This window comes from Podarcis liolepis (genome assembly GCF_965112155.1).
Source record: "Podarcis liolepis genome assembly, chromosome: 8".
NCBI lineage: Eukaryota > Metazoa > Chordata > Lepidosauria > Squamata > Lacertidae > Podarcis > Podarcis liolepis.
Genome location: NC_139560.1, coordinates 63,763,832 through 63,775,261, shown reverse-complemented (window position 1 = coordinate 63,775,261; position 11,430 = coordinate 63,763,832). Strand labels below are relative to the sequence as shown.

Genomic DNA, 11,430 nt, shown 5'->3' with positions numbered 1-11,430 from the left:
TGTACTCTTAAAAAACACACCAACCTTTAAAATTTCAAATGGAAAAATGTTCATTTTACATATATGTACGTATAAATTCACATTTCCTCTCATTAGTTCCTTGACAGTTGTAGAGCATCCAGAGGTTGTTGGTTTTTTAAAATTAAAGTAACATGACCTGAATCCAAATGGAAACATTGCAATATTGAGCTCTGACTCCCCAGGGTCATACTTCTCCAAATGTGCAAGTGTAAATAAGGTCTGGCTGAAGATATATTGGTTTGCCTCTAAGTAAATATTGCTCTGCCTCTTAATAAATGGGTATGCTCCGTGCAAATTTGAAGGGTGCCCAGTTAAATTGGGACTAGGGAGAAAGCTGGGAGAAGGTGCCCCAACTTATGTGCGTGATTTCTTTGAGGTCTGCAATACATTGGTTGGGAAAAAGCCAGCAAACCGCCTTGAGACATGCAACCTGCCTTCATGATGCCATGGAACTTGGGCAGCAGAGAGCAGGATCCAGGGCCCATTCCTCACTGGCTAAGTAGTCATTTGGCTGGAGTACAGCATTCAGCCTGAGGCAATTGGTAGTGGAAGAAGCCGTGCATTCAGTGTTGCGGGCCGAAGTCCGTGGAACTCCCTCCCAACTGAAATTAGACAGGCGCTCTTCAAGCTGAACTTCAGGAGCATGTCAAAAATTACCTAGCCATTTTAAGGTAGTGTTCAGGTTTCTGTTTGGTTGCATGATGGTTTTATTCTGTATGGTTTTATTTTACGTGAACCGCTTGGAAATGCTTGCAGTTAAACAAATGATATGCATCCCTGTAAATAAAATAAAGAACTGGCCCTTTGGGGTGCAAATGATCAAGCATATATTTGCAGAGCTCAGTTTCTGAATCCCCTTGTGCTCATGGTGATACTTCCATCCCCCTTGACATCTTGGGAGGGGAACTTGGTCAAAGAGGTGTGCAGGCAGGAAGTCCAGTGGCAGCTTTCAGCTAGGAGGAAGGGGGGGGAACGTTAAGGGAGGAGGACTGAGTGACCGAAGTAATGAGGAGCTGGCTGAGAAGAGGGGTGCACTGCGTTTGAACCCCCCCTGAAATGATCAGCTGTATTATGTGGAACAAGTTTCCTACCACGCTCCCACAGTTTTTGCCCCAGATGCTGTCGTGTAAGCCTGAGTACCATAAGCTCAGAGGACGTTTTGTGTTCTTCCCCAGAGACCTCTCATTGGCTTCAGAGTAAAAAGACAACAACAAAGTTAACATTCCCAGGTCAACCCTAGGAGTGACTCAGGCTGTAGAACCAGAAAGTATGGGTAGAGAGAGGGAGAAGAGAGAGACTCTTACCCTTTGTGATGTTTTGTTGTGGGACCTCACTTGCAGCAATTAATTTTTAGTTATGCTAATATGTTATAGCCTATATATTTTACATATTTACATATTACATATTTTATATTTAGCAGTTTGAAAGCACGTCAAGTGCAAGTAGATAAATAGGTACCACTCCAGCGGGAAGGTAAATGGCATTTCCGTGTGCTGCTCTGGTTCACCAGAAGCGGCTTAGTCATGCTGGCCACATGACCCGGAAGCTGTACGCCGGCTCCCTCAGCCAATAAAGTGAGATGAGCGCCGCAATCCCGGAGTCGGTCACGACTGGACCTAATGGTCAGGGGTCCCTTTACCTTTATATATTTTACAGCCCCTGTTTCTCCTATAGCTAATCTCTAGCGAATGCTGTCACAATATGATTTTGTTTTTAGGACTGTTGTGTCAACTTTGCATCAATGGAGACCTCCTCAAAATCCCTCTGGGTTCCCTGCAGGTGGTAGGAGGGGAGATAATAAGATGAAGAGTTTTCTGTACATTCCTCCCTCTTCCTTTACTAATGTCCTGCAGTGGTGAAATACTTTACATTTAAACAGGGATGGGGTAGCTGTGCAGCTCTCCAGACATGGTTGGACTCCAACTCCCATCAGCCTTAGCATGCATTGCTATGCATGGTGGGAATTGTAGTCCAGCAACATCTGGAAGACCATATGTTCCTCACATGGGTGTAGCTGCCCACCAATCAATAAAAATCAGTAAAAATACTTAAATAACTGAGGTTCCGCACCCTAACATAAAGCCTGCCCCCCCCATAAATCCTGGCTACGCCCATGTTTCCCCATTCCTACCTTAAAAGTGAGCACATTAAAAAGAATTCTGTTTTTATAGGTGGAGAGAATCTTGTCTGAGCCGTAATGTTTCGGTTTGCCTTAGACAAGCCCGTGTTTCCCAGGCTGAGTGCTGGCCTTTCCCCATCTGTAACACGGGAGCTATAACAGTGCTGTGCCTTTGTGTGGTTGTAAAAACGCTGATAATACATTGGGCTGTGTGGTGGTTTTTTTTGCAGCACTTAATTATGTAGTGCTCTAAGTAGTATTGTTTTTATTAAAACATGTAAAATTTAATACGCACCCCACTCTCTTTTTTTATAACTTGGATTGTTTGTCAGGCAAAACAAAAAGCAACTATGCCTGTTATCTTAAAGGATCTTTTGGAATGAACAAAGATTAACTGCTTAGTTTATAAAAAACAACAACAACCACCCTGTTCTAAGTTCATGGACTTCCTGTTAAAGTTACTCACAGGTTATTATACTTCCTGTTAACCACTCTCCTTGTGTAATAAGATACGTTGTTTTCGGTTTGAAGGCCTCCATAAATAAGTCGTGGAAGGGAGGAGGAAAAACATGGGAGTATATAAACTTGCATCTGATCATCTGTGACCTCCTTTTTCCATTACATGCTCAGCAGCCAGCAAGGGTACCCGTTCTTGTGACCCCTTTTCAAATGGACCTGGATCCTTAAGATCCATACAGATCCATTAAAAAAACACACTAGGTCACCGCCCCTATGTAAGTCAGTGTACTGACCTGGAAAGTTAGGACGGCCACGTCTGAAGGAGGTCAGGGCTGCTCTGCCTTTCGATAGCTGTATAGATGAGGAGGGAATTTCAGCAGATGCAGCTTCTCTCTTGTAGCACTATGCTGTGAAGCAGCTATGTTGAATGTCCCATCGCTGCACATTTTGGGATGGTGAACTTAGGGCCCTCCCGGATTCTGTTTGGATTGCAACTCTCCTTAATTCCTGACCATGCTTGCTAGTATTTATGGGAGTCTGAGTCCACCATCTGGAGGGCCACATTTTTTTCCAACCCCTGCTTTAAAAGCCCAGCAGCTTTCATCTGTTGCAGCTGGTTAGTTACCCTGTTTGCAATGGACAATTCCAAACAAGACCCACTGAACTTAAGATAATTTATTCTGAAAAGCTGCATTCACTAAGTCATTCACTCCAAAGCAGCTTCAAGTAAGAACCTTTGTACAAAGTATGGCATAGGGTAGGAGGTGAAACTCGCTGTTAAAAAGGATGAGAGAATTTTTCAAGTTGTGATTATCAAGTTTTTTATTTAAATAGAATCTATCTTGATCCAGATAAGTGTTTAGCTCAGCTGATACGGTATCAGGGAATAGGAATAGTGGTGGATGAAGACAAGTTCATATCCTAAACCAAGGGTGGGGAAATCTGTGGCCTTTGAGATGTTGCTTGACTCCAGTTCTATTAGTCCCAGCCAGCACAGTCTATGGCTGAGGATAATCGGAGTTGTAGTCCAGTAGTATCAGGGTGGGGGGCAACAGGTTCCCCACCCCTGTGAAACTCTCTGGCTTCCATGGAGTTAGTGTGATCAGATTTTGTGGAAGCAAGACTTTCTAACGCAGTTCTCTAGTGAAAAGTGCCTTTTGCATATGTTTGGACTTTTTAGATAGGAGGTGTTTTATATTAGGGTGGGTTTTTTTGTAGTTTCTTTCTTTAGAAAGGGTAGAATTTGTTACAAAACCTTGTTAATTTACATCAGTGGTGTGTTTTTTTAAGTTTATGTCCCGCTCTTCCTACCAAAGGAGCTCAGGGTGGTGTTAAAACTTAATATCTATACTTGGCACCTGCTTTCTGAAGAAGAAGAAGAAGAAGAAGAAGAAGAAGAAGAAGAAGAAGAAGAAGAAGAGGAGGAGCTACTGTCCTGTGGAATAACAGGAAAAGAACTGATAATGGATATGACAACTGAGCCTGTAATGTGGTGGACATCTTCATTCTGAAACACAAGGCCAAGCAAATAAGGCTGATCTAAATAGTTTCTAGGTGGGTTTCCATATGCCCTCATTTCATAACAGAAAAGTCACGGGCATAAGCACACATGGATAGGGTGTAAATTATAATATTGTATGTGCCGTTACAAGGAGGCTTCCTTCTGATGATCTGGAGATGAAGAGGACCGTGCTGCTACTCCAACTCCACCTTGCATATTCTCCAGAGTACTGGTCTTCAGCTGGTGGTGGGACCCACTAGCAGGTCATGGCCTGATCCAAGGTGGGTCGCTTCAAGAGTGCAAATACATAGGAAAATATATATTTGACCATGCAGATATATAGTAATATTAATAAATTGGTCCCCAAATGCTTGTTTTGATTAAAAGTGGGTTCTGGAAAGGTTGGAAATACTCTAGGTCAGTGTTTCCCAACCTTTTTTGGGCAAAGGCACACTTGTTTGATGAAAAAAATCTCGAGGCACACCACCATTACAGCCCCGTGACGTCAGCGCTCAGCGTCACGCCGGGAGGGACGCACGAAAGTGTAAGTTTCAATTTTTTCCCTCCCCCTTGCCGGGGAACCTCCAAGCTTTGGGGGTGGGGTGGGGAGGAGGCAGCAAAGCGAGGCAGGAAGGAGAGCGCGGCTTGGCTGGGTGAGCTTTGGCAGGGGCAGGGAATGAGAGCCGCGAGGCGGGCGCTGCGGACGGAGGCGCTGCCTGCCAAGCTCGCAGGCAGCCAGGCAGGCAGACGGCGAGAGCCCCGTGCTGGGCGGCCTCTCCTCGCCGCCGCCCCGCCTCTTACCGCCCGACTCGCCCGCCTCCCTCCAGGCAACATCTCGCGGCACACTAGTGTGCCGCGGAACAGTGGTTGGGAAACACTGCTCTAGGTAACGTTCCAGGCTCCCAAATGCCCTTTACTTGCTTGTGAACCTGAGATTAGACAAACTGTAAGCATAGGTGTGCATGTAGCTGAGATGTGCCTGCCTTCTTTGAGGCCATTACAGAAACCCATGCTAGGGCACCTGATTGTATCCTTCAGCACTATGTTTCTAGGTTTAAGGGATGAGGCTTCCATGGCCACACCTACAGTAGAAGAGGGGTTTTTTTTGCTTTAAATAGCTCTTTGAAATCTGGAAGTCTGCACAGAGTTGTTCAGTGGAGTTCGCCTAGCGGATTTTAGGCCAATACCACATGTGTTTCTTCAGAACTAAGCCATTATACTGAATAGGGAGGTACACAAAAGGAAAGCATGCACAGAATTAGCCTGTGCTTCAAGAATGGGATGGTATCTGAATAAGCTACCAATTCCTACACAGAACTTAACTTCTGTTCCAAATTATCTCTCTCCTTTTGCCTCCCCGATCTTTCCCCTCCACTGCTTCCTTTTCTTCTCTTTCACCATAAGAAATATTAACAAACTTTAATACCCTGCAGAAACCTCGTTAGGAAAAAATAAAATAAAAACCTTCTCGCCCACGTTCCGTCGAAGGCATTATTTTATTGCAGCTTTCTCCAAGCTGGTGCCCTACAGATTTTTCAAACAACAGCCTATAGTCAGGTATGATAGGAAACGCATGGTCCAAAACATCTGGATTTTATCCTGGAAGGGACTCCCTCCTTCTCCGCCCGCGCCAAACGCTTGAGAACCAATCTAATTCTTTAGCTCGGGGTCAGCAAGAAAACCAAACGCATTCCTCCCTCGTCCTTTGCACATGCATGTTTCCATTCCGGCAATGTCCTTTCTCTGTTTTAATCCTTATCCGCCTATATTTTATTCTGGGAAACGAGCAGAGGAGTCGAGCTCTGGAGTTTGCGGGAGGGAACGCCCCCTCCCAGGGAGGAGAGGCTTCGCCCATGACAGACAGGGACCCGGAGCCTCTTTAATCGTCGCCTCCGCTGCCCATCAAGGGGAGGAGGAGGCGGGCGCTTCCCTCGGCTGGGTCGTGGTACCTGCGAGCAACTTGCCGCCGCTCACATGAGTGACTCGAGGCTGCCCGAGCTGGCGAGAGGAGAGCGCGCGCAATTGGGATTGCCTTGCAAAGCGCCCTCAGGCTTTCGCGCAAGGCGAATTTGACAGGGAACCCGGCTGGGAATTGGGCTGCTTTGCTTTTTTAATTCTTATTTTTGCAAAGAATTTGATTCCTGGGGAGAAAGCAAGGACGTGGGAGGAACGCTTCTTTTCCCCATTTTTTTTTACTTTCGGCGTTTTAGGTCGGGGTCCTTCTTTTTGGGTCCTTCCCACCCCTCGCCCAGCTCTGTCAAGAAGCGCATCTTCTTTTCCTTGCCCGAATTGCGAGGGAACTTCTCTGGGAAACGGGGGCGAGGCGGCTTTGCTCTCCCCCCCCTGCGCTGCTTTCCATTCTCACTTTGCTCGTCGAGGAGGCAAAAAAACAGACGCCGGGCGAAACTGAGACCCGCTCGGCGGGCGCGGAACTTCCGCAAGCCTTTCTTCGCTTTATATAGAGGGGAATTCGCACCTGACCAGGGAGAGGAATGAGGTTAACGACTATAAAGGAGTCTCCCAACCCTCCCCGTCTCCTTTCAATGAATTAAGCCCCCCGAGGGGGGTAGATAAAGCGAGGAGACTCCGGGCGCGCTCGAGAAGCGCTTGCGAGGGCGAAACAGCGAGCAGGTTAGGCGAGGCGCGCGGGCGGAGGAGCGATGCCTCCGAGGCTGCGCTGGCTTTGGTGGTGGGCGCTGGTGTGCAGTAGCGGCTGCTGCTCGCCGCCGCCTGCGCTGCCTCTGCCGCCCGTCGCGGGGGCGCTGCTGGCGGGCGGCGGCGGCGAGGGCGCGAGCAGAAGCCAAGAGCAGCCCCAGGCGCCAGTCTCCACCTCCTCGGCGTCGTCCCCGGCGGCGGCGGCGGCGGGCTTCCTCTACCGGCGCCTCAAGTCTCACGAAAAGCGGGAGATGCAGAAGGAAATCCTCTCGGTGCTGGGCTTGCCGCACCGGCCCCGGCCGGCGCACGGCTTGGCGCGGCAAGAGGAGCACGGAGCGGCGCCCCTGCCGCCGGCGCACCACCAGCGGAGGCAGCAGCAGCAGCAGCAACAGTGGGTGCCCCCTCCGGGCAGGCTGAACTCGGCGCCGCTCTTCATGCTGGATCTGTACAATACCCTGTCCAGCGAGGAGGAGGACGAAGAGGGGACGCAGGAACAGCAGCAGCAGCGCACCAGCGGCAGGGAACCCCCGACGGCGCACCCGCTGCAGCGGAAAACGCTCCTCAGCCACCACCCGGGATCCTCCAGCGGCGGCGGCGGCGGCTCCCCAGCCTTGGCCACCTCGCAGGATAGCGCCTTCCTCAGTGACGCGGACATGGTCATGAGCTTCGTCAACCTGGGTGAGTGTGAGGAGGAGGAGGAAAGGGGTGGAGCCTTTGCGGAGCCCTCGTTAACACCTGGCGGCGTGTGAGCGCTAGAAACTTGTCGTGCAAACAAGAAGTGCGCGCGTGGGGTGGGGTGGGAGTGCAGTGGCGTAGCGTGGGGGGTGCAGGGGGGGCCGGCCGCACCGGGCGCAACATCTGGGGGTTAGGGTTAGGGGGCGCATATCCATGGGTTAGGGGGCGCAAATCCACGGGTTAGGGGGCGCAAATTACTTGCCTTGCCCCGGGTGCTGACAACCCACGCTACGCCACTGTGGGAGTGCATTTATGGTTCTCGCTTACTCTATCTACCCCCGCCTTGCTTCTCCTCTCTCTCTCTCTCTCTCTCTCTCTCTCTCTCTCTCTCTCTCTCTCGATTTCTTGGAAAGTTGCATATCTCGGTTTATCATCGTCGCGCCAAAAAAGTGCCACCCACTTGCAGCCGCCCCTCGCCAAGTTCACGTGCTAAATGAGCTCCAAAATCTTAAGTCGCATAGTTGAGTTGCGTTCAGATGACATGATTTGCATGATGCCGTTTTATGAAGTTGGCAGGTGCATACGAAGCCTACTGGAGCATGGGTGCAGCCAGGATTTATGTGGAGTGGGGAGGGGGGCGGAGAACAGGACACCCATCTGTCATCATCCTCTGTCTGGCAGATTCGGAATGAAATGTCTCAACAAGAGTTGCTTTAAATTACTTTTCTTTTGGCCCCAGGTGCTCAGAAAAACCTGTCAAAATCTTTCTACGATTTTTACTTTTTAGTCAAGGTTTTATTTATTTACAGTGGTACCTCGGGTTAAGTACTTAATTCGTTCCGGAGGTCTGTGCTTAACCTGAAACTGTTCTTAACCTGAAGCACCACTTTAGCTAATGGGGCCTCCTGCTGCCGCTGTGCTGCCGGAGCACGATTTCTGTTCTTATCCTGAAGCAAAGTTCTTAACCTGAAGCACTATTTCTGGGTTAATGGAGTCAGTAACCTGAAGCGTATGTAACGTGAAGCGTATGTAACCCGAGGTACCACTGTATTTACTTGATGGGGGGGGGGGCTACACCGATTTACTGAATTATTGCCAGCTTCTCTGCATGTATGTATGTACCTATTTATGTAGATGTGTGTCTCTCTCTGTGTGTACCCACCTCTTGGGAGGGTGGAAGTGTCTAAAAAGCACATTTGGATGTGCAGGCCAAACAGCCAATTTGGTAGTTATGAATGGACCACTCAAAAGCAGCAGGAGCCTTTCACCTCTCCATCTGTACAATCAATATTAATTGATTAAAGCAGGCATAGGCAAACTAGGTCCTCCAGATGTTTTGGGACTACAACTCCCATCATCCCTAGCTAACAGGACCAGTGGTCAGGGATGATGGGAATTGTAGTCTCAAAACATCTGGAGGGCCGAGTTTGCCTATGCCTGGGATTAAAGCCTCCTCTCATATCAGAGGAGCTTTTAGCTGTATGGGACATAAACAAATATTTTGAATACCTCAAAAGTTTCCTGATTCCATATATTGGAAATTTACTTGCATGTAGAAGATCCCGGGTTCAGTCCCTGGTGTCTAAGATTAAAATAAGTCCAGAAACATCACAGCTTAAGGCTTTGGAGAGCTGCTGATGACTAGAGTAAGCTCTGGGCTAGATGGAGTAGTGGTTGTGGCATATGAAATCACACCTATTGGGTGCAACATAAATAAAGGGCTTGTTTCTACAATCCAGTGAAGTTATATTGTTAATTTGGTTGGCACCCATCTGTTTTAGGAGACAACGGAGGAGCGCTCCAACCATTAAAGCCCAACCATTAAATTGGCCATTGTTAATTCAGGATTGTGCTAATAAGGACTTTGAATAGCATTATGTACTTTGCACAGTTTCGTTGCTGCACATCCCTTGCTCATTAGTCACCTCAAGTAGCCACTGACTGCCCCCAGGCTTTCACTACTTTTGTGGATGGGATTCAGTCACATACCAGCAGAATCAACTTACACAATTAAAGTGAATCTGGTGTTCTTGTGCCACAAATACACTTCCAAAGTAATTGAACTTATTGCAGTAAGTTACAGATAGGTAGCCGTGTTGGTCTGCCATAGTCAAAATAAAAAAAATTCCTTCCAGTAGCACCTTAAAGACCAACTAAGTTAGTTCTTGGTATGAGCTTTCGTGTGCATGCACACTTCTTCAGATACACATGTATTTTTTTATTTTGATTATTGCAGTAAGGAAAGTGATGAGAAAATGCTCTGGAAAGTATGGTATAACAGTTGATTGACACTGCATCTCCCTGCAGACAAATCCGAATGCATGCTCAATAAATAGGTCATCTGGAAGAGATCACTGTCTATGCCTATTGCAATGCTGTGTTCAGGTTCCATGAATATATGGTACTGACCATGGTACTGTTTCCATAGGTCTTTGGCTGGCTTAGGATAGCTGACTCTAAGTATGATACCAGAGGTCTATTTCCTTCAAACATATATTGCATTTAGGTCATGAGCATGTATGCCCATCCAATATTGAAAACAAACCCAAAGGCTTGTTCACTGGAATAAGCACCTGTGCAGTAATGAAACACTTAGGGTTGTATGCAACTTAGTTGTACACAGAGTAAACCCATTAAAATTAATGAACGGAAGTTATCTACGTCTCTTAATTTCACTGAGCCTCTTGGGCTTGCTGATCAGAAGGTTGGCGGTTCGAATACCCACGATGGGGTGAGCTCCTGTTGCTCTGTCCCAGCTCCTACCAACCTAGCAGTTCGAAAGCACGTCAATGTACATAAGTAGATAAATAGGTACCACTGCGGCGGGAAGGTAAATGGTGTTTCCATGCACTCTGGTTTCCGTCACGGTGTTCCATTGTGCCAGAAGCAGTTTAGTCCTGCTGGCCACATGACTCAGAAATGTGTCTGTGGACAAACGCCGGCTCCCTCGGCCTGAACGCGAGATGAGCGCCGCAACGCCATAGTCGCCTTTGACTGGACTTAACCGTCCAGGGGTCCTTTACCTTTTCTTACCTTAATTTCAATCGTCTATTTTCTAACTAAGACTAAGATTGGCTACAACTCTTAGGCTAAAATTTTATAGCACTAAGATCCATTGAACTTAGTGGGACTTCCTTCTGAATAAATTTGCATAGTATTGCTCTTGTTAAACTCTTGCGTTATCTTGGAAGGTTGATGAGTGCCATCAATAGCATTAACCTCTGCTTCTTTGAACAAATGAAGCTGATTTATACTGCTACAGGTTTGGGGTTGCGCTAGATGCCGTCTCAGGGTCCCTGGTAGCAGAGGAGTAGGAAGGGGGGTGCGGTGGGTGCAGCCTGCCCCAGGTGTCATGGCTGAGGAGGGTGGCAAAATGGCAGGTGAGCGGGCGGCACACCTCTCGCCCGACAGCAGCAGCTCTTCTGACCTGGCGGCAGAGAGCAGCCATCCTCAGCTGTGGTGAGGTGCGTGTCTGACCCAGCTGCGGAGAGCAGGAGGAGAGTGAGCAACAGCTTCCCCGCCCCTCTCCTACCCTGAACTGTGGCACATGGGAGGGCACGCTCCGCATCCCGCCCCCTCGCCGCTGCCTGGTAGCTGTTGGATTTTCTAATGGTAATATTAGTGTTTGCCAGCAGAGGACTGCAGAAAATGGTTAATATCAGTCGGACATGTTCTCTTTTGTTGTGGAATGGGCCTTTACCGATACTTAGCCATCTATTTAGTTATGCAGTGTGCTGCCAGAGAAACAAAACAGCTGAAGATGCTTCTAGAAGGGGGCATTTCTTTTTCCTGCCCCCACTTCCCTGGCTAGAGGTGATGTCATTAAGGTCTGTGTGTGAGAGAACAACAGCAATGCAGTCTTGAAACTGAGTCTGAAAGAAAGACCTGATGGGAAACAGGATCTGTTGGAGTGATAACTCTGAGACCCTTCTATCTTACCCTGTGTGTGTGTGTGTGTGTGTGTGTGTGTGTGTGTGTGTGTGTAATAAAAACCTTATAT

At 48.1% G+C, this 11,430-nt stretch overlaps 1 protein-coding gene and 1 long non-coding RNA gene across 2 annotated transcripts in view; one reads left to right on the top strand and one right to left on the bottom strand.

Moving 5' to 3' along the window:
- Positions 1-3,403: 3,403 nt before the first annotated feature.
- Positions 3,404-5,398, bottom strand: LOC310714534. Its single transcript, XR_014529877.1, has 2 exons — positions 4,979-5,398; positions 3,404-4,513 (listed from the first exon to the last, which is right to left on the bottom strand). It is a non-coding gene; the product is annotated as an uncharacterized lncRNA (long non-coding RNA).
- Positions 5,399-5,586: 188 nt separating this feature from the next.
- BMP6 (bone morphogenetic protein 6) overlaps positions 5,587-11,430 on the top strand; it is an 87,183-nt gene continuing 81,339 nt past the window's right edge. Inside the window, exon 1 of the mRNA XM_083519441.1 lies at positions 5,587-7,433. Coding sequence (XP_083375567.1) covers positions 6,761-7,433 — 673 coding nt within the window. The 5' untranslated portion in view covers positions 5,587-6,760. The remainder of the gene's footprint in view (positions 7,434-11,430) is intronic.